This window comes from Eulemur rufifrons, chromosome 2, assembly GCF_041146395.1.
Source record: "Eulemur rufifrons isolate Redbay chromosome 2, OSU_ERuf_1, whole genome shotgun sequence".
Lineage (NCBI taxonomy): Eukaryota > Metazoa > Chordata > Mammalia > Primates > Lemuridae > Eulemur > Eulemur rufifrons.
In genome coordinates, this window is record NC_090984.1 from 77734731 (window position 1) to 77758747 (window position 24017).

Consider the following 24017-nt stretch of genomic DNA (forward strand, 5'->3'; position numbering starts at 1 on the left):
CATGGAGAAGTGGTACTAATCAAAAGTAACCTAGAAAGTTTCTGTAAGATTTTTCATTAGCATCATATATCTTCGAATTAGGAAGAAAGTATCTTCTAATTCCTCATATAAATCCAATTCAGAAGTTCAATTAGGAATTTTAAAATTGTGAACATTCTAATTTTGAACAAAACATTTCTATTTGGAATATTTTTGTTAATTTTATTAAAGAATTTAAATAAAGATTCAGCCTTTCTTAAATTCTTTAACCTAATTCATGTGAATTTGGTAAGCTAAGCAATATTGCTTTCCTCTCCACTTCCTTGAAATCATAAATTTTCTTCATTTTCATTTTTCTTTTATAAGAAAAAAATAAAATAGTAAAAATGTTATTAAACTGATGGGTCTAACTCAACATGAAATTTTAATGTTTAGAGAAAAGGCTCTTTAAATTTTGGTATGCAGGATTTCTTTCTTTCTTTTTTTTTTCTACATTCCAGAGGGGGTGGAACCGGTCACTCTCCACAAGTGGAGAAAGACTGGTATGCAGGATTTCAATTAAATCACTCTGAAAATACACACTTATATAAAACTAAATTATGATATTAAATTCATAAAAGGATCCAGTTTTTAAATATTCCTACAAGCATATTTCAAATGATACATAATTTTGTGATCTACAAAATTATTTGTAGATCACAAAATTATTTAGTGCCAATATTAAAGGAGGCAAACCTGTAAGTATATATGGTATTTAATGTAATGGATTATTTTATTATGCAAATCATTTCATGTAAAAATAACAAAATGAAACATTTAAAACCATTAAAACAGTTTACTGTTTTAAATTAGGAAATTTATAAGATCACTTTTATATAAAAAACATTTCAAATAGTAGCTTTCTAGATTACATGATTATGAAACCATCAAAGATATATTACCTTGCTTCTGACTCTGAATTATCCTTTCATTTGTTCTTTCACAATTTTTTAGTTTCTTTGAAGACAAATTTTTAAATTCTTTTTTTCCAATTAATTCCTTCAAATAAAAAAGATAACATGCTTTTATTTTAACAACTACTACCTAAACATGATTTAAGCATTTCACAATATGCATTGAGCATACAAACTTCAAGGTACTCATAGTTCTACAAATTTCATTAGTGGAGGCTCAGAAACTCATTTGCCAGAATTTGAGCTTTAGAAGTACCACCTGGGTATCATCATCCTACATTTTCCCTTTATTAATTAAATTCTTTGTGGATTTTCAAGTGCTTTTCTATATAATTTAACTTTTATTCTAAAGGCTACTAAAATTTTTGTTGCCTTCATTTTTTCAATGAGAGACTGGGAAAATTAATATCAAGACATTTACTTACAGTCCCAAAGTTAATGGAAAGCTGATACCTAACAAACAGAACTCCTATCTTCTGATATGGTCCCTAACCTTTTCAGTGGTACATCACCCCTCAAAACATCAAACAGTGTACCTGATTAGATAAGTTATATCCTCCATTTCGGACAGTTTTATATATTTGGTTATCTGGGAGCCTTAATGGTGGTTTATTTTGGCAATTAGTATGGCAACCGTTTAATTCCATAGCTTCTGGCAACCCACTGTGCTTACTATTCCTCTGTTCTGTAAGTACAAAGATGGAGAATTCAATAAATAATTACAAAAGGTTTGCTGCTTTTTCCACATTAAAGAATTAACTTTGAAAAGATATAATGTCATAAATATTTGTTATAATTTGACTGTGATGTAAAGCAATTTTATTTGTATAGAATCATTCTGTATAGAGCCTTGTTTTGTTTAAATCAATTTGATTTTCTTCAAAAAAAATAAAGAAAAGTTAGACAGCCATATTATTCATAACTATCTGTTTTGGATCTCCTTTGTCATATCTAAAGACAAAATTGTAAGGTTAATCCATTTTGTAAATACAAATTCCTGTTCATCCTAACAGCACATCAACTAAACAGAAAGCTAGTAACTGTTTCTCTTATAGTTCTTCATGTATGTAGAATTATGTTTCAATTAGCTTATGTACTCTAATGTGTAACTAAATCCATGCTAATTAAAATTTTGAGCAAAACTAAATCATACAGTATATAACTATGGTAAATAAATGTTTATTAAACTGAAATTCTAGAAAAGTTAAAGACTCATAAAAAGTATAAAAATATTTTTGTTATTCTTCCAGAGCTGTATTTTAAAAGGCATATGAATGGTACCTGCTCTTGAGAATATTACTATATAGTGAAGGAAGCTGGAATCGTACAGATCATGTGTAATATACTCTGGTAAGAATAATAATCAGAGATAAAGTACTTTAAGAGCAATACAATGACATACAGGTTATAGAATATAATATGCAAAACTACCTTTTAGGTAAATCATTAAAACACAAAAATAAAACCACATCATCGTAAATTATCATGGGTTGGCCCCTTTACATAACTTTAGTTATTTAATGTTAGACGTAGTTTTATTTTAGTTGGTTTTTTTCACAAAAAGTATAATGAAAATGAGAATAAAAACAATCACAGTACCAACCACCACTCAAAATAACTTTTGTGATATGCAGATACTGTCTAATAGTTTTTTTTTTTTTCCCTCAAAGACCCTGAGGTGTATCCTTCAGAAGTGTCTGTTTAAAACTGAGATCTAATGCATCACACACGAAAATACTATAATATCTGCCCCTAAACTGAGATACCTGAGGTGGGAGGCATCATGTCTGATTCATCTCTAAGTTCCTAACACTTAACACAGATCAAGCTTTAGAGGAGGTGCTTTAAAAATGTTTGTTGAGTGATTTTCCAGTGGACACAGCTGGCATGTAAAATAGTTTACCAAACTTTAGTCTTACCCCACTTGCCACTTGTTTTCTGAAACACTTTACCAATGATATTCACAATTCATCTCAAATTCCTAAAAAGTGATGGCTCTAAGCGAAAAGAGGGGAAAGGAAGAGACAAGATCTAAGACTAAAGAAGACTAACAAATGTTTTAAAAGTGACATATAATTTCAGGGATTTTTTTTTTTAAATTTAGGAGTTAAAAAAAAGGAGATAGCAGGTGCTGCGGCCCCAGGAACCCAGAATACTAAAGACGGTCTAGCAATGACAATAAGCAAAATGCCTTATTTGGGGGAAACAGGATGATTTTTGATCAAATGAGGAAGGGTTGAGAAGGAAGGAACTGGAGCACTGGTAAGTGCAGATGATTAGGCAAACAGTCACCTATATATTTACTTTATTCCTTTCTCTGTACTAGAAAGGATAAGCTAAGCTTCAAGGGTGGGGGGAAGTTCAAATGAGCAGAGGGGAGTGGTTAGAGTGGGATAGAGGTACTTTTTTTTTTCTTTTTTTGTTTTTTTTAAAGGGACATGGTCTTGCTCTGTTGCCGAGGCTAGAGTGTAGTAGTGAGTTCAGAGATCATAGCTCATCATAACCTTAAACTTCTGGGCTCAAGGGATCCTCCTGCCTCAGTCTCTAGAGTAGCGAGGACTACAGGTGTGTGCCACCACACTTAGCTAAATTTTTTAATTTTTTGTATAGATGAGGCCTTGCTATGTTGCTCATGCTGGTTTCAAAACTCCTAGCCTCAAGCAATCTTCCTGCCTCGGTCTCCCAAGTGCTGGAATTATAGGTATGAGCCACTGTGCCCAGCCAAGGTACATTTGCATCTGGTATGGTGCCATGTTTTGGCAGAAGCAATTCTGAACTTTTTCAAGTTTTGTAAAGGTCTTAGTTATAAAATCAAGGTAAAATTGGCAGAAATGTATACAACAGATTTCAGTAATTTTTACTCATCTATATTATTTAGAAAGGGCTATAAATTAATGTTCATACATTTTTTCAGGGACATTCATACATTTTTCATACACGTGAGGCAGATTATAGTGTTGGCAAAGAGCTGACAAAGAACAGTTCTGCCAGCTACCTTTATACCAATGGTCATTCAAGAAAACATGACATTTCTTCTATGAAAGACAACTGGTTTTGTCTATTAGCAGGAATGACATTTAGTATAAAAATATATGAGTCTTTTTTTTTTTTTTGAGACAGAGTCTCACTCTGTTGCCCGGGCTAGAGTGCCATGGCGTCAGCCTAGCTCACAGCAACCTCAAACTCCTGGGCTCAGGTGATCCTCCTGCCTCAGCCTCCCGAGTAGCTGGGACTACAGGCAAGTGCCACCATGCCCAGCTAATTTTTTCTCTCTATATATATTTTTAGTTGTCTATATAATTTCTATTTTTTTTAGTAAAGACGGGTCTCGGTTTTGCTCAGGCTGGTCTTAAACTCCTGAGCTCAAAGGATCCACCTGCCTCGGCATCCCAGAGTGCTAGGATTACAGGCATGTATATGAGTCTTTACTATAGGTTTGGGTTAGGCTGGTAGGCTAAATACTTCGGGTTTAGGAAAATGAAAGAACTATCATATTCCATTGATATGTTTATCAGTGTTCTTTGGTATTCTGATTAATTAAAAGGTGATAGATGTTTAATGAAGTAAGCTGAATGTTGACCATGAGCAGTCTGCACTACAGTTACTTCCCATTTAATAGGGAAAAAGCTTGAATTTTAGGGCAGTATAAGAACACAATACTATGTATATTATAAACAATAAATGATATAGAACTCATGTAAGGATTTACCACTGTCTCAATAGAAGTGAAGATCAAACATACCCCAGTTATCATAATCGAGGTTATAAGTGGTGCTGGCCCTTTGGAGAACATCTGTTTGGTTTTTTCCTGCATCATTTTCCTTTGATTTTTGTATGGGAGGGACAAATCTTCCAGTTTTCTCTTTTGGTCTGGCCTTTTCTCTGTTCTTTTCACCAGCTCTAAAAACAATTAAAACTCTCTAATATTGGTTCTCAAAAAACAAAAAAAACCACCAATAAACAAACAAAAGCTCCTCAAGTAAAGTTCTTTCTGCCTCAGCAAAGAGTACTTTAATTTTACATTTTTAATCCTTAATTTCTTCCACCGCCTCTCCGACACGGAACCTTAAGCATAATGTCTTAAGTTAAAGGACTCAAACATAACCTTCTAACTGCTTCCTACTCTATGCTTTTATAATTCCTACTTAACCTACTATTATAAGAAAACTAGGACAACTGCCAGTTGCCTGTTTTTGTAAATGAAGTTTTTTGAAACATAGCCATGCTCATTTACATACTATCTATGGCTGCTTTTCTGCTACAAAGGCAGAGTTGAAGAGTTACATAGAAGCAACATGCCTACAAGAATACCTCCTGTCAGTCCTTTTGCAGAAAAAAATTGGCAGCCCTTGTTATAACTTATTATTAATACATTGTACTGTGATTAATTTTAAGCTCTGTACCCCCTATAAGCTCCTTAGAGGCAAGAATTAATCGAATTCTTCTTTGTTTTCCCAGAATCAACCATAGTGTCTATTAAGTAGTTGACACTCAGTAACTACTGAGAGAAAAAATGAAAAAGAAAGAAAAAGGACCAAAAACTTCAGACTCATATTTAACAGCTGCATGCCTTTTGAAGGGTAGGCAACTGAGATGACTTCTTTAAGTATGTCAAAAGTGTTATTTTCCTTTTAGATATACTCATAGTAACAGAAATTCTAGTGAAGTGTTTTTGCTTCTAAAACTCTTCTAATATCAAAGAGGGCTTCAAAACTGGCATTCTGAAAACAAAACAAACAAACAAAAAAAACAAAAAACCCAAAAAACTAAAACCATGTTACATTGGCTAAACGAGTATATACAACTTAATACCTAAAATGTGTACATTTTATTAAATGTAAATTATATCTCAATAAAGTTGACTCTTAAAACTGTAAAACAACACTTTACCTTAATTGTTCTAGAAAACTATCAATGTGCTCTTTCCAATTTTCTGGAAATCCAAACATAAATTTTCTTATGAGATAATATGGATATCCTATTTAAGGATAAACAAAAAATTATTTAAAAGCCTAGAATATTAAAGAGATAATAATTCATTAAGTCATTCAAGAAATATGTACTTATTTTGTTTACTATGTGCCAGGCACTGTTATAGATACTCAGGATTCAGCCGTTAACAAAGCAGACAAAAACCCCTGCCCTCATGGAACTTGCCTTCTAATGTGACAGAGAAAGCTAACCAATAAGTAAAATATCTTATTTGTTACATAGTTATGCAGGGAAAATGGATAGAGATACCGTGTGTTCATGGGAGAGTGGAGGGGTGAACAGCAATTTAAAAAGGACAGCCAGGGAAGTCCTCATTGAATTTGAGCAAAGTCCTGAAGGACATGAGGGAGTGAGCCATGTAGCAATAGGGGGTTAGAATATTGGAAGCAGAGGGAATAGAAGGTGAAAGGTTACAAAGCAAGAGTATATTTGGTCTGTCTGTGAAACAATAAGGAGATTAGTGCAATTAAAGTGGGATGAGGAGGAGTTAGTACTCGGAGGCTACTCAGATCAGTAACAGAGGCAGTGGGGAGCATGGAAAATTATAATATAACGCCTTGGGGTCATTTTATGGATCTGGCTATTTACTTTGGGCAAGATGGAAAGCCACAGAAAGATTTCAAGAAGAGGAGTTACAGATCTGACTTACTTTAATAGGATCACAGAAGCGATTATTTTGAAGAGAGTTTGTGGAAGAGCAAGAGAAGAAAGAATAAGACCAGTTAGGTCGCTGTAACCATCCAGACAAAAGATGAGGGTAGTCTGGATGCAGTGATGCAGCAGAGGTCTAGGTTTTAGATGTATTTTGGAGATATACCAATGGGATGTACTGACACACTAGATGTGGGTGTGAGACAAAGTGAGGATTTAAGGATGCCGTCCAGAATTTTGGTCAGAGCCACTGGATGCTTGGAAAGATGGGGAAAACTACAGGCTAAGCAAATTTAAGGGAGAAGATCAGGTTTTAGATATATCAAGTTTGAGACGCCTATAGACATTCTAGTGGAGATGTCACATGGGCACATGGAAAATGAGTTGGGTACTTAAGAAAGAGGTCTTGGTTTGGGTATAAAATTGACATTTTGTCATTATAGAGATGATATTTAAAGACTAAAAGAAATCAGCACAGCACTGAGTATAGAAAGAGCCCCAAGCTACCCCATTATTTAGAGGCAAAAAAAAGAAATACACAAAGAAACTAAGAAGAAACAGGCTAGGCAGTGAAGCAGCATGAAAATTGGAATATAGTATTTGAAAGCCAAATAAAATATTTCAGGGAGGTAAGTGTGATTAACTCTGTTAAGTATATACTGGATTTAGCAATGTGGAAGCCATTGGTGGCTTTAATATGGGTTGTTTTAAGAATTGTGGGTTAAGGCATGATTAAAGAGAGTTCAAGAAAAATTGGCAAAGAATTTAAGAGAAATTAGATATGCAATAGTATTAATAAGTATAGACAAATAACCTGACTTGTTTTGTTGTAAATGAGAGCAATAGTGGCTGAAAGGAGAAGTGTGGTTAAAAGAGGGGTTTCTTTTAAAACAGCAGAAGGGAGAATTACTGGAACAATGTCCTTGAGTAAAAGAGGGAAAATGGGACCTACTGTATAAATGGAGAGGCTGACATAGACAGGAACATGGATAGTTCATAATAAAAGCAGGCACAGACGTAAGTAGGTAAGTAGATGTGGTAGAGAAACTCTTCTGATGTTCCCATTGCTCAGGTGCATCCCTCTTTCCCCTACTCTCCCATTTCAGAGGGTAAGGGATGAGGTATTAGAGATTTCCAAAAATATGGAATAATCATCAGGGAGGATAAGAGAATGAATGATTCATGGAATAAGGTAGGATGCCAAGCAGCACCAAGGGACCACTAAGGGACTATAATTTGTTGCTAGTAATCATAAAAATTAAAGTAGACTACTTGGGTATGTTTTTCTCTAGCTATATTCAGCTGTGTGCAAGGCATATGTAGAAAATTAGATTATACCAGGAGTGGGATTATGCCAGGTTCAACAAAGAGAGGAACCAGGGAATTAAATTATATTCTTATAAAACAATTCCTTATAAATAAAGAGTATTTAACTTGAATTTTTTTAAATCACTGAACTTATTTAAATTGTCAATAAGTGATTAAATCAGAAAAAAGCAATTCTATGCCAGTTTTATATAATGTGATCAATTGTTTTAATTTTTAGGTTTGATTTATTACTAATTTTAAAATACCTAATTAAACAGTATAAAATGTACATTCCTGTTAGAAACATGGTTAATTGCTTCACTTATAAAAATAATTTATCAATTAATGACAGTCATTTACCTGCTTCTTTCATGGAAATCTGGTCTATCATTCCTTTTAGTATATAAATGTTGCCTGTTATAGTCCTAACTTTGTTGTGCTTAATCCGCTCTATGATTATATTACTGTGCCAATATATGTTAGTGATGTCTCTAGGCAAAAAACAAAAACAAAACAAAACCAAAAAAACTTCAATAATGATGAAATATTCACATTTTACCAGTAGTCATAATGTACACGTATTTACAAAGTTAGAAAGTAATAATTTTGCACTCTAGCTACAGCAATACTATTATTAATCTAATTACAAAACATCTGGGGACCAAACAATGCAGCAGAACTCAACTGGTTGGCTAATGTGATTCTCCTGTGTGCTAAGAAACTGTGCTGTGGCCAAACCATGTCCCTACTATAAAATGTATTATTAGCAAGGAAGAAGAGCCCTTCTCTAAATATCTGGTGCTGGCAATACTTGCAACTTCAGCTTACTGATGGTAAGCTTCCGAAGAATGATTTCCCTGTCCCTCTCCCTCAGGGTCTGTACTATATTAGCCTTTGTACAGAAATGTAGATTAGAACCATCTAATCTTGTGTTCTTTTACCCTCACTACACAGACAAATGTGTTTACTTTTCATTTTGGAAAGTACTAAAAAGAGGTACCAGTTGGGAAAAAACAAACTATAGTATCAAATCACTGGCCCATAAATATATTCTTCATATTTCTTTAAATGAAGCTAAGAATAAATATAAAATAGAAAGAACAAAATATGAAGATGTATTAGATAAATGTGGAACATTCTCCCATTCATCAGATAATTTTTAATAAATATACTAATTACAAGTATAATAAATAAGGAACTTAAGTTCCTTTAATTTGGTCAAATGGGATTAAACTCATACATTATACCTTAACATGATATCACTTCTCTTCCATTCTTTTTTGCTTTATTTATTCAATGATAAAACATTAAATAATAACAAACATTTAAATAACACTCTAAAAGCACTGTTCTCTAGTTTTACATTTAATCCTGAACTAACAAGCTATGCAATAAAATTATCCACATTGTACAGATGAAGAAACAGACTAAAAGAGGTAGTAATGGCATTCCAACAAAGGCAGTCTAGTCTGCATCTTAGGACATTAAGGAAATGGGCTCAAGGCAGATAGAGTGGACAACATAAATTTTATATACTCAACTTATAAACTTCTATATAAGTACCTTAAATAGTTATATCTTATATTGTTTTGTTATAACCTTTTATTACAAATTGTTTTTAGCACTAAGAAACTGCTCTTGAAGAATGGGAAATGGTGCTAATAGAGTAGCAGAATTAGGCAAAGCCCACTTACCTAATGATGCTCTCGCTTTAGGGAGAACCAGAAAGTGCCAATGATTACTTAATATGTAGCTAGCTGTATGGCAAAGTTTTAAATAATTTTGATTCCTTTTCTGGATCAGTAATTTATATCTGGTTGTCCCAATTTAGATGTGAAAATCTGAACTGAAATGCATGTAGTAAATATTAACTGATATGATTAAGCAGATAATACCAGTCCACTGAGCACCTATTAGCACCTTAGAAAAAAAATAATGCACTATACCAATTTGAGCTGTCATTATTTTAAAAATAACTTGAGTAAATAGGCAAAAACAAGAAAGCTGGTAACAATCAACATGGTTAGGACCTGCATAGTCATTTTACGTTTTTGCCTTCAGTTCATAACCTCAATCTTTGTTTTGTAGGAAGATGCTATTTCTCATGCATCACCTTTTAAGCTTACACAAAACTATCCTCTTAAGTTTTATTAAAAGAATATTAAAATGTTATACTTACATCAATTTTCCTTCTACACATACGGCTGTATTATCATTGATGACTTTAATTATCCATTCCTGTAGCTGGACTACCTAATCAAGCATAAAGCAAAGAACATACTTCCTGTATTACTTGCAGCATAAGCATTACAAAATTAACTTACATTAAAAGAAAAAACTCGTATCCAAGAATGGAAAAACAAGCATCACATGTACTCACCAGAAAATTGGTTTCCCTGATCATCACCTAAATACAAATCTGGGAACGACACCAATTGGATATCAGACTGAGGTGGGGGGTGGGGGAGGGGATGGGGGTATGCCTACACAATGAGTGCATTGCGCACCGTTTGGGGAGTGGTAACACTTGAAGGTGCTGACTCGGGAAGGGGGGGTGGGGAAGGGAGGGATATATACCTCATGATGGGTGCAATGCGCACGACCTGGGGAACAGACACGCCTGGAGCTCTGACTTGGGGGGAAAGGCGGTACAGGAGCAACGTATGTAACCTGCAATTCTGTATCCCCCATAACAAGATGAAATAAAAAAAAAGAAAAAAGAAAAAACTCATCTAAGTGATCCAATTGATTCCTTAGTGCCCATCTATATAGGAATCACATTCTGTTCTAAATAGCAGTAAGTAAAACTCTTGTATATAATGAAACAGAAAAGATGAAGGAAAGACTGAACTCAGATTGTATTGCACAGTTTGTTCTACAATCCAGAAGCAATTATACTTTAAATATTCCTATATCAAATCTCAACCAGTGGGGGAAAAATCATATGAAATCCCAAGTTGTACATTAAAACACCAAATCCTACCCAAAAACCCAGTAACCTGGAGAAAAAGAGTCAGTTGTGTTGTATACCATCACTCTTGTCCCTAAAATATTAGATTTTTGTTTTGGTAAAGTTGATTTTGAGTTGTGTTTCAATTTTCTATAGACTATAAAGGTAACTGCTGGTAACCTACATTTAATAGCATTCTATTCCAAGGCAAACATCTGAATAGCTTAGAGAATTTTTTATTTTAGTAGACAGTCTCATTTTAACTGAAAAAATTCTATGCACATTTGTGCAAAGAAATCATTGTTTATATTTCAACATAACAATTTAACATTGAACTATTTCTGATGAGAAAAAGCCAAAATCCATAGAATAATTTGAGCCATTTAATTTATATATAAAATTGTACATTTATATTAATATATAAAGACAAATTCTACAGTGGTAGTTTTATACTGAGTCAGAAAAAAACATTAAAATGGGAGGGTCTTTGTTATTGCACTTCTCAATTATAATCACTCAAAAAAATCATAAATAGGACTTGGGGAAGGGATAGTGTCATTCCTTTTTTGTTCCTACTCCCACATTTGTGACTACCTGAGATATATCAAAGCTTCAGTCAGATGGAGATAATAACACTGCTTATATAAGGTGTCAAAATGTTCATTCATTATTCATTCAATAAATATTTGTTGAGTTCCACACAGTTTTAAGCAGTGAGGATTCAGTGAGAAACAAATGGCTGCCCTCTTAGAGCCAGTATTCTGGGGTGTTAGGGGAGGGGTGTGAAGTAAGCAGGACGGTGGTATCCAAACAGAAAAATATTAAAATGTCAGTGGTGACAATTACTATAAAAAATAAGGATAAGTCATTATACAATTGGGTGCTTTTTTAGATAACATAGGGAAAGTCTTGGAACAGAGAACTGATAAAATGAGGGATAAGCCACGTGGATGTTTGCGCGAAGATTCTTCCAAGCAAAGAGAACAAGTACATAAGTAGGTAGTATGAAAGGCACGGCAATTTGAAAGGAGTAAGTGAGAAAGAATAAGAGGTAAGGTCGGAGATCTCCAGGATTAATTATGTAAAGCCCTATAAACCATGGTTAAGGCTTAGTGCTTTGCACTAAGATGAGAAGTTACTGGACGATTCTGAGCAGGAGATGAAAAGATTTAAGATTCTGTGTGGAAAACAGACTAAAGAGGAAGAAAGCAATAGTGGAAGCAAGGAGACCATTAGGCTACTGCAGTAATCACTGGACTAGGAGGTAGTAGTTGAGCAGTGAGAAGTGGCCACATTCAGGACAGTAGAGCCAACAGGATTTCTTCATGGTTTGGATATGGAGTATGAGAGAAAAACAAGAGTCCAAGATGAATCTAAAATTTTTGCATAAGTACCTGGGGGAATGGTATTGCTATATACCAATACAGGACAATGGAGAAGGTTTATGGTGAAGAAATCAAGAATTTAGTTTTAGACATGTTAAATTTGAGATATCTATAAATGTTGGAGATGTAAAGGTCATTGGAAATCAGGAAGGGGGCTAAAAACTTACCTATCAGGTATGATGAACACTATTCTGGTGATGGGTATACTAAAAGCCCCAACTTAAGCATTATAAAAGGTATCCATGTAATTTAAAAAAATTTGTACCCCCTTAATATTTTGAAATAAAAAAATAGAAAAGTTGTATAGACAATTAGATATCAATAGAAAAGTTGTGTAGATAATTGCAAATGAGTGTGGAGTTTAGGAAAATGTTCTGACCTATCAGGACAGAGATGGAATTTAAAGCAGTAGCACTAGAAATACAGTCTAGAGAGTCCGTGTAGGTAGACAAACATTTCTACGACTGATTTGGAGGAATTCCAACATTTATAGAACTGATACTGAAGACAGGAAAAGGAAGCAACAAAGGGGACTGAGAAAGATGTCCAGTGATGTAGCAGAAAATCAGGAGAGAGATATCCTGGAATCCAAAAGAAAAAGCATAACACCTTTCTAAACTGATAAGAAGAGATATTATACTTGTTCTTAGCCATAAGGCCAAGAAGTGATCATAACACATTTTTAGAAAGACACTTTGATTCACTGTGTAAAAACCTCATGAGTGACTGAGAATGAGGAGTAAAAATCAATCGTCGGATCTGGTGGTTGGAGATGATTGGTGAACTTGGAAAGGGCAATCTGCACAGAGTAGTGCTTACGGATTTCCAAAACAGAACATGTTCAAGAGGGAATGGGAGGAGAAGGAATTAAAACCATGAATACATATACCTCTTTCAAGATGTTTTGCTATAAAGGGACACAAAAATGGGATAGTAGCTGAAGTTGATAGGTGATACAGGAAAGGTGGGCTTTTGTTTACATTTTTTAAAAATGCAAGCCATGTTTATATGCTAATGAGAATGATCAAGAAGAGAGGAAAATATTGAAAGGATAATTGCAGGGGCAATGTCCTTTAGGTGGTAAGAGGACATGAATAGGCCCTGAAAATGAGCATAAATTGTTCATCCATTTAAACAGGAAGAAAAGCAGAGTATGTGGATATAGCATCAGGTAGATTGGTAGATTTGGTGATGAGATTATGAGGTTTTCAATGAATTTAGAATGAATAAAAGGGAAAAGGTTGGGGGTTTTAGAAGAGAAAAGGAGTGATGTACTCTTCTAAGAAAGTCAGCGAATGGATTGAGAAGTGAAATGCACTAGGACTAATGGGCAATACTGAGAGCCCACTTAATGTTTGTTGTCAAATTTAAAATAAGACCAGTCAGCATGGTTGTGTGTTTTGCTTCAGCCACCTTTAGCTCTCAGGTACAGTCATGTAGCGAAAGAAGAGTTAAATTTAAACAGGATTAGGAATTTGCAGAAGACCAAAGGGAAGCAGAAGAAAGGGGGGAAAATGAAATGAAGAGGGTTGAGAGTTATAACCTGTAATGGTTATAATAATGAACCATGGAATCTATGGGGCAAAGAGGGAAAGGAGAACACAAAAGAGTTGATAGACTGAAGGCTGTCTTAGTGGGGTCAGAGTGTTGATGGTCAGGGGTAGGAGAAGAGTACTAGAGGGGTAATGATCTGAACTACAGGAGTTGATAGTGGGATGTTTGAAAGTGATGATTTGGTGCATGTGTCATTTGGTAACGTAAAGAAATGGGTGTGGCTATGGTAGAGGATAAAGGTAGCAGAAAGGTTTCTGAATATCAAGATATCAGGTAGATTGGATGGATCATCTATATGAATGCTGATGTCACCAGAGATGATGACAGAAGTAGCAGTAGAGGAAAAACTAACAGGCATCAAACACTTCAATAGGAATGCAAGGTCATGACAAGTAGGTTATATTATTGGTGAATGCAAGAGGGGACAGGGAGTAGTATAAAGTTTTATGGCATGTGCTTCAAAGAAGCTTTAGAGAGAAATAAGGAAAAATGGCCTAAAGTAGCAATGAGGAAAAAGGGAGACACACCTTATATCACCTCTAAGTGCAATGGAATATGGGACATGAGAGAAAAAAGAGCCACCACTTGAGAGGATTGTTTATAGAAGCCACATTTTAGTTACAGCAAGGTCAAGAAATGTTTATAGAAAATCGAGAATATAACATTTTGCTGATAACATACTTTGAGTTCAAGACATAATGCAATGTTCAAGGAGTTGGAGATGAGTGAGAAATTGGGTCAGAATTATGGGATGTAAAGAACTAAACAGTGATAAGAGTCCTGGGAGGCCTGGACTTCCTGTGGTTACTGAGATAAAAAGCACTGTGGGGATGGCAGAACTAGTACTGTGGGGTCTCTTAAAACAGTTATCTTCAAAGTTTTTTGCTCAACCTATCTCCTACATTTTTACATCAATATCTAAAACTTTTCATCAAAAGTTTAAATATTTGTAAATAATGCAATTTCCAGTGAAAAATTGAGATATATTATAAAACTGTAACTACTATGCTACTCTTTAAAATTTAGATGGCATTTATATACCATTTCAATTTGATACCCACCATCATCCACTTAACAATTAATGGGCAAATCTTTAACAATTGGAAATTTTACATTGTATCTTTCTCTTTCAACTTGTATTTCCATTCCACTTCCTTCAGCGAATTTATCCTAATATAAATTAGGATGCTTTAAAGTCTTTTATTGATCACCCTATATTACTTTACACTGGAAAAAATTCTCAAATATTCAGGTGCTGTAATTCCTTTTTATTTCAATGGTTCTCCTAATAGTACCCCAAGAATCAGAAAAAAGGGCAGGAATGAATTCAGTGTTCACCCCCAAAGGGAAAAGTAAATTGAAGGCTATACAACCAGTAATAGAGCAAGATAAGGTCTTCTTACTTTCAGCTCACTGCTTTTTTCACTAGGCCATACTGTTGCTACAGTAAATAATAATAAAACATGAAAATGAAGTTACTGTTAATAATGAGAGAGCATAGGCTCAAATCCTAGCTAGGGGGAAAAAATGAGAGCATAAGAGCTCAAGTTCTTGAAGAATGGGGGGTAAAACAGACATAAATATTTACCTCAGAAGTTTTCCTACCTTATTTTTTTTAACTCCATTTGTAACAGGTTGAAATATACTTGGAGGAGAAAGCTTTGAAACATTTCTTTTTGACCTTCGAGGTACTGTTATATGAAGCCTCGGAGTTGCCAGTACAATTTTACATGTATCTTTCATAGAACCTAGAAGATCATTCTCTCTGGACACCATTTTTTCATTTCCTTCCTTAATTTCCTGTTGTGAAGATACTTCTGATGTCATCTCACTATTAGAAATCATTAACTGACTGCCATTTTTAATAGGAACAAAATTGGTACTGAGAGTCTCAACATTAGTATTTTGGAATTTTTCATTGGCAGAATCAATGCCTTCTAAAACAAACGTGTCCTTTTTGGACTTAGTGGTTGCAACTATATTTTCCTTTGAATGAAGAATTTCTTTAGCTAACTGAGTTGTAGCTAATGCCTTGTTTGAGGCTCCTGCAGCCGAAAACTTTTCTTGTTCTTGGTTCAGAATTGGAAGTTCTGTAAAAAATATAAAGCAAAACAAAATTTACAGAAGGAACATATGAAATTAAAAGAGAAATTTTGGTTAGGAATGCTCCACCCTCCTGCCCAGTCTTTCTCTGAGTGCCTCTGGCTTTTACAATTCAAGCTTTCGTCCACAGTCAATGCTTAATGCCCACACAGGGAAAATAATTACCTAGAATATCTAATAATACATTCAAGTAACAAACTAAAAAACAAACAAAACAAAAAAAGTTTACCATAAGTTAAATTGTGTAGTGGTGATTTCTTTTCCTGCTGACATTGAGTCTTGTGTTTGTCCAGAAGGAAAATATTATTATTTGATGATTCTAGAGGAACTTCCTGGACTGAGGTTGAGGTTTTATTTTTTAAAGAAAGAAGAAGTTGAATTGTATTAGTCACTAAGAAGAAAAAAATGTCTTTTTAAATTCTTAATATAAAGACACTGAGGTTCAGTAATGATCAGACCAGTATACTACACTTTTGCAGTATATGAAAGTTACATAAATTTTTTCTTTTATTGCCTTCTCATGCCTTCCCCATTCTCTATACCTATATCATGCTGAGGAAAAATTTTTTAAAAATTTCTCAAAGGCCAGGTGCATGCCATACATCTATAATCCCAGAACTTTGGGTGGCCAAGGTGGGAGGATTGCTTCAGGGTAGGAGTTCGAGACCAGTCTGGGCAACACAATGATACCATGTCTCTACAAAACATTTTTTAAAAAGTTAGCCCAGCATGGTGGTGTACACTTGTAGTCCTAGCTGTTTAAGAGGCTAAGGCGGGAGGATTACTTGAGCCTAGGAGTTCAAGGCTGCAGTGAACTATATCATGCTACTGCACTCTAGCTTGAGTGACAGAGTGAGATCCTGTCTTTTAAAACAGTAACAACAACACAACGTCTTCAAGACGTAACTTGCCAGTTCTAGACAAAACTATACTACTAGACTCAGAAGTCTGAAAACCTGGAATAAAATTCTAGTGCTGCCACAAATTAGTTATGTATATTTTAAGATTACAAATAAATTGCCACCCAGTCTTGAAAATTCTGATTCTGCTTCTGGTTGCTGTAAATTTCTAAAACATGAAAGAAGAGTTGAAGAATTGTAACTTATTCTTAAAAAATTGAAATGTTGAGACTCAATCTCAGACTCAACCATAATTTATATCTTTTTGACATCTTTTTAGTAGGCCTTCAATGGCACAAAAGTAGATTTATCAATAAGACAAATAAGGACTAATGCTTACATTTTATTCTGCTTTACATCCTAGATCTTTCAAGTTTAATGTTTCTTGAATACAGAATCTCTTTCACACAAAAAGGGGAATAGACTTAAAATTTGTGCCAGAAAAGGACAAACTGCATTACTTTTACCTTTAATTTCAAAGATTATACCTGAAAAAATTAGTAGTGATTATGCTTTAATAGGTATGCCACTTTGGCCTTAGAAATCTTAATATAAATATTTTATTATAATGACATGTGTTGTAAAAAGAAGTAATAAGTTTTTATTTCTTTAACTCATTCTACTGGAAATGACAAGGCAATGCATTAAAGACAAGGAGGTAATTTGATCAAATATAACATGCTGCAGAACCTTGGTCATTTATTTTGGAGTCCAAGGTTCATGCAGATTCTTCAAAAGGTCTCTAAAACTACATACAAAATTGTGTTTGTATTTGTGTGTATATTTTGTGGAGAAAGGGTCATCAGACTCTCAAAGTAGTCGGGGAATTTCTCTTCCTGTGTCAGAATATGCCACTCTCTTTGAAATGCAACAGTACACCCACAATCTATTGTGAAGAAGTTAAGAGCAGCAGCTAAGAGATATCTCTGTATTCAATTCTGAGCCCTGTCACTTATTACCTGTGAGATAGAGAGCAGATTTACCCTCTTTATAAGCCCCATTTATGGACTATTAAATAAGCACCTACCCATAGTGTTTGCTGAAAGGAGTAAATGAGATAATACATGTAAAATATCTTTCATTATCAATGACTGAAGTTCATCAAAAATCTCAATTTCAGTTGTTGCAGTTGCTGATCTCTATCTTTCCAGATCATTCTCTCAAATCTACTGGCTATTCCAGTAGTACCTACACTTAACACCTCATCTCCTTCAGATCCTTTCCCCTCACTAATCAGCTTAAATTTCATGGTAACCCCTTTGCACACACCCTCACCTCCCCTTTGTCCTTCTGTCACTGCATTCTATTTGGCAAAATTACAACCGAGATAAAATCCAATTCCCTACCTACTCCCCATCAGCACCCATGCAGCTAAACAGGACTAGAGGAAAACTCACAACCATATTTACTGGTCCCACTTCCCACTTTAAATTTATACCTATAAATCTCAAGTAGGTCTTTAATATTACCCAGGAAATCGAATTTAGGCCTAGACAATTACCTTTTATATTCCCCTTTCCTCTACCTTTTAAAACTTCAATACCTGTTTCCCATACTCACTAGGCTGATGATCTTACTTATTTCAGATTATTTGTGAGGTTATCCAATGATGACCCACCAGCATCTGTATCTATATACATTGCCTTCTTTTTTGTTAACAATTGGTCTGTTTGTGTTCCTAGCTAAGGCAAACCTCTACTTATCCATTAGATTCTATTCCCTCTCAGCTGCTCAAGGGCATCACACTAGCAATCTGTTTTTTTCTTCCTACTGGATTATATCAAACAGCATATAAAAATGCTGTTATTTCACCAATTATTACAAACAACAATAAAGCCTTTAACCACACTTCTCATTGTTTTTTGTTCCCGTCAAAAAGAATTGTCTATGTTCACCACTGCCAATTTCTCTCATCACATTCTCTTTAAACCCCTTGGAATCACGTTTTTGTTCCTACCATTCCACCAAAACTGCTCTCATCAAAATCACTAATGACTTCCACGTTGCTAAATCCAGTGGTCAAATCTCAGCCTACCAGACCACTTTGCAGCATTAGACATAGTTGACGACTCCCTCCTTAACACATTAACTGCCAAGTAAGTTGTAGTGAACTCATTGTCGTTTTGAACCCGGGGCCTCATGAAGCAAAACCTGGGCACAATCGTGCAGTTGGTTCATGAAAATTTTGTTGATGTTCTTATTGTTACAATTAATATGGACAATTTAATTCTAAAAACATGGATTAAATAGAAGTCAATAACAAATTTTTCATTAATTAGAAAGGATCATTTTGTTTTCGAAGTTTTTATTCTATTTTCGTAATAAAACATGGTGGCCCTAAGGAAAAAAATTCTTTTTCTAGTGTGGCAGTCAATGTGTTAAAGTGCTTTGTTCTCTTGGTGTCTGTCCACAGTATCACTTTTCTGGTTTTCCTTTGTCCTCATCATTTTCTCAGTGGCCTAATGATCTCATCTAATCTCATAGCTTTGGATACTATTTAGGTGCTAATGATTCCGAAATACTTATTTCACCTGGATCACTTCCCTAAATTCCAACTAATTTTTTCCAACAGCCTAATTGACAGCTTCATTTATTAATAGAAATGTTCATGCCTGTAATCCCTGCACTCTGGGAGGCTGAGGAGCAGCAGAGGATTGATTGGTTGAGGCCAGCAGTTCAAGACCAGCCTGGGCAACATACTGAGATGCCCCAGCTCTACCAGGGGAAAAAAAAAAAAAAAAATTAGCCAGGCATGGTGGTGCGCACCTGTAGTCCCAGCTACTCAGGAGGCTGAAGCAGGAGAATCACTTGAGCCCAAGAGTTCAGGGCAGCAGTGAGCTATGATTGTGTCACTGCACTCCAGCTTGGGTGACAGAGCAAGACCCCATCTCTAAAAAAAAAGTAAACAAATAAATAAAAGCCAGACAAATCGAAATTAACATGACAGAAACTTTAATTAATTAATGGGCCTCCATTCCATTCCTTCTTCTGTCTGCCCCATTTCAGTTAAATTATTCTTCCAGATGCTCAGGCCAAAATAAAAAACAAAACAAAACAAAATCAAACAAAAAACACCCTGAAATTATCCTGTATATCTCTTTCTCTTACATTCCACTCCCAATCTATGAGCAAATCCTATTGGCTCTACCTTCAGAACATACCCAGAGTCCAAGAACTTCTTATCTTCACTATTACCACCTGAACCAAGCCAACACCAGCTGTCATCTAGATTACTATAGTAACTCTATTTCAAATCAGTAGCCAGAATGATATTTTAAAATTAAGCCAGATCTTGTCATTCCTCTGCTTAAAACCCTCCAATGGCTCACTATTTTGCTCACAGTAAAAGCTAAAACTCTTACATTTACTTATAAGGTCCTATATTATGTGACCCACTCTTATTTATCCCCTCCTCCTCCTCGGCTCTGTGTGCTTGCTCCATGGCACACTAATCTCTTTAAATTTGTCAGGCATGCTCCTATCTCAGGGCATTTGTACCAGCTGTTACCTATCTGGATCATGCTTTCCCATTGCCTAAGATATCTGTATCTATCACTTCCTTCAATTTTGGGGGCTCAAATGCCTTCTCATTGAAGCTTACCCTGCCCACCCCACTAAAAATTATAACCCCCTCCAACTCTATCATCCTTACTCTGCTTTTTCTTTTTCTTTCTGCTTTTCCTCTTTACTGTATCATAAAAATTATTTATTTTAATATGTTAATTATGTCTCCCCGGGAACCACTTGAATATGAGCTATATACCGGCAGGGATTTTTTGTTCATTATGTTCACTGCCCTATTCTGAGCACTAAAACAGTATCTGGCACAAAACACTTAAGACACTGTAGCTTTTTAGCGAACACATAAAACTAACCTTTTAGTGAACTGTTATCTGACTGGAATGATTTGTTGTTTTCCTTTTCTTCACAGAGGTAGGTATTACGCTGCAATAGTTTTTTTTCAGCTCTGTTAGGAGTGAGGATTTTGTTACTTTTGTTTTTCTGTGGTTCCAAAAAATTATTGTTTCTTGATGCTTGTTCTTGCTTGTCACGCAGTACTTTTTCTTTCATTCTTTGAAATATTTTTCCTGGTGATTCATAGTTTGCTTTATTTGTTAATCCATTCTTGTTAGGCTTTATAGCACTGATATCAAGAGAACGGTTGGAGGTGGTAGCCTCTGGTAGCATGGTAGACTGAAATACATTTTTATTGTTAAAAGTTGTCATTTCTAGGAACTGATTCTTTTTATGGTCATTCAATTTTAAAGAGTTCTGATATTTCACCAAATCTTTTACAGGAGTAAGTGTGCCTGAAGGAATGCTGTCAAAAAAGATTGCATCTATGGGCAGACTTCTGCTTTGACAAGACATCTCTGAGGACAAGTTAATTCCTGGATGTTTGAAAGGTGTTGTAATCATCTTGGTAAGACAGGAGCAACGAAGTTCCTCTAACAGGAAATTCACTTAAGCACAATTTTCAGGACAGAACTTCAGCAGGGATCCAGAGACACCTGTAGTTTAATGTGAAATCAACCTTTATCATGCTTTGGTATAGAGAAAGTTTAAAGTTTATTTGCTTTCCACAACATTACACTAATGAAAATGTTTAACTGGTTCATAGTAACACTGGATAATCTATAGCTTACAAATCAGACTAAGATTTTATTTTTTTGTTAAAGTCTCATTTTTATTTTTTTCCAACAATAATATGCAATTTTGTCTTTAATGCAATATACATATAATGCAGATGTGCGGTTTTGTCTTTGTATTTACAAAAAAGCAGCATTCATCAAATAATATACCTAATACCTCTAAAGATTGAATTTTTCTTTTTTTTTTTTTCCTTTTTAGAGACTGGGCTGTTGCCCAGGCTGTAGTACAGGCCCTACCCCCTCCATCATAGCTCACTGTAACCTTGAACTTCTGGGCTCAAGTGATTCTCCCACCTCAGCCTCCCAAGAAGATGGGACTACAGGTGCACACCACCATATCCAGCTAATTTTTAAAATTTTTGTGTAGATACAGTGTTTCACTGTGTTGCCCAGGCTGGTCTTCAACTCCTCGTCTCAAGTGATCCTCCTTGGCCTCCCAAAATGCTGGGATTACAAGGGTGAGCCATTGTGCCCGGCCTAAGTATTAAATTTTGAATATCTGTTTTTGAAATTTATTTGAACTTTAAGTCTTTTTTTTTTTTTTTTTTTTTGAGACAGAGTCTCACTCTGTTGCCCGGGCTAGAGTGAGTGCCGTGGCGTCAGTCTAGCTCATAGCAACCTCAAACTCCTGGGCTTAAGCGATCCTACTGCCTCAGCCTCCCGAGTAGCTGGGACTACAGGCATGCGCCACCATGCCCGGCTAATTTTTTGTATATATATATTTTAGTTGTCCATGTAATTTCTTTCTATTTTTAGTAGAGACGGGGTCTCACTCTTGCTCAGGCTGGTCTTGAACTCCTGACCTCGAGCGATCCACCCGCCTCGGCCTCCCAGAGTGCTAGGATTACAGGCGTGAGCCACCTCGCCCGGCCTGAACTTTAAGTCTTGAAAGTTCCAACCTAATATTTGTATGAAAAAGAATTAAATGACATCTGCTTATGGTGCTATTTTTTTTTTATAAAAGATTAAGTTTCAAAATATGGTTTTTCCCTTTAGGCACATAAATTTTAAGGCAGCAGCTATAATGATCTCATAAAAGCTAAAAAATCCATTTGCTTATTTAAATAATCCCTAATCCTGATTTTTTATGCTCCAGAACACTTAAAAGGTCTTAGTTGAAAAACCCTTAAATAAAAAATTCATTCTAAAATTTTTAAAAAATGTAATGCTATTTATAATTTTTAGAGGAAATCATATATTTGAGCTTACATAGTTTTAGACTTGTTTTAACTTATTTCTTACATATAAATTTTATTTTCCACACCTAGAAATTAAGATTCCAGGTGAGGAACCATACAGTTGCATTCAGTAATACTTGGTAAATAAAATATTTCAATTCAAGAAGCCTGGAGCTTACTATTCTAGATTTATAGCATCTCTTATCACTGAATTTATAATTATTCCAATCAGTTTTTGACATCATACAAATATAAAAAACCTGTAACAGAAAATAATAACGTAGTCAGACCAAAAGACATTAAGTATCTTTATGTACAGTAACTTCTGTGAGAAATAAATAAGTTAAAAATTCATGTACAGCTTTGTACAGTGGCAATCTCATAGCCAATGAGGTTTATCCCAGGTGAGATTATCACTAATTGAAAACTTTTCCCAATACTCTACTGTGATGACTTGCAATATAGTTGGCATTGGCAATTTTTAACAGTCTCCATGGAGAGTGAATATTTAAAAAATTCATATAAAAGTACTATTTTATACAATAATTTATAAGAGAGAAAAGAAGAAAAATATTTCTCAGTTAACAACAGCTGACAAGGAAGTGTATCTTGGGATACCCCACCTCTGATGACGCAAAAACCATTGTAATTCTCCCACAGAATGTTAATCCAGAAAATATATATTAATGCTTATATTTATATGTTCATCATTGTGCTAGGTGCCAGGAATCCTGTGCTGGGAGTTATAATACTTGTTAGCCATTCACTTTAAATAGCAGTAAAGCTGTACCGTCTCTCAAAAACAAAAATGAATAAACTAGGCAGTTGCAGGAAAAAATGACAAAGAATGTTTCGGTTTATACAATCTCAATTCCTCAGAGCCTAATGAAATGCTAAACAGGAAGGAAAAACTGCAAATAAACTAGCAGCACCGAAAACAGGCCCAATCTGTACTAGACATACAGAACTGTTTCCCTTTTAAGGCAGATAAACATGGTCACATTGAAAGGCTCCAAGAACCAACATTAGAGCTCCCCCCTCCATGTTCCCCAACATCCCTCTGCCCTCAATTCAGGCAATTAGTAGGATTAAAAGTGAGTATCAAGATTCTGAAAACTCTTTAAATTCCACTCCCCCTCCCAAAGACACAGAGAGTTCCTCTAGGAGCACTTATTTCCCACTATGTGATAAGTAGAAACTCTATATAAGCCAAAAAACTGCCAATAGTTGACAGCAGTTGGTGGAAGAAAGAATGTAGAGGAAAAAAATTATCTAGGATTTCCTCTGACCATAGATGCTTTGCAGAATAGATACAGAAGAAAAACCCAACTACTGGGTATAGGTCACCCAAGAAAGACCTGAAGCCCCATTCTCCTCTTAGTTAAAAGAGCAAAATAAAGAAAACATATCATT

At 35.0% G+C, this 24017-nt stretch overlaps 1 protein-coding gene and 1 non-coding gene across 2 annotated transcripts in view; one reads left to right on the forward strand and one right to left on the reverse strand.

Moving 5' to 3' along the window:
* The window catches only part of MIS18BP1 (MIS18 binding protein 1), a 43071-nt gene extending 21878 nt beyond the window's left edge, over positions 1–21193 (reverse strand). The window contains exons 1-9 of the mRNA XM_069464596.1: positions 20650–21193; positions 16105–16218; positions 15378–15862; positions 10063–10136; positions 8244–8374; positions 5823–5910; positions 4675–4832; positions 1469–1617; positions 921–1017 (exon numbers count right to left, since the gene is read on the reverse strand). Of these exons, the coding sequence (XP_069320697.1) occupies positions 921–1017; positions 1469–1617; positions 4675–4832; positions 5823–5910; positions 8244–8374; positions 10063–10136; positions 15378–15862; positions 16105–16218; positions 20650–21193 (1840 nt within the window). The remainder of the gene's footprint in view (positions 1–920; positions 1018–1468; positions 1618–4674; positions 4833–5822; positions 5911–8243; positions 8375–10062; positions 10137–15377; positions 15863–16104; positions 16219–20649) is intronic.
* A 1770-nt stretch (positions 21194–22963) lies between these two features.
* LOC138380966 (U4 spliceosomal RNA) lies at positions 22964–23104 on the forward strand. The gene has a single exon (XR_011232928.1). It is a non-coding gene; the product is annotated as a U4 spliceosomal RNA (small nuclear RNA).
* Positions 23105–24017: the final 913 nt, after the last annotated feature.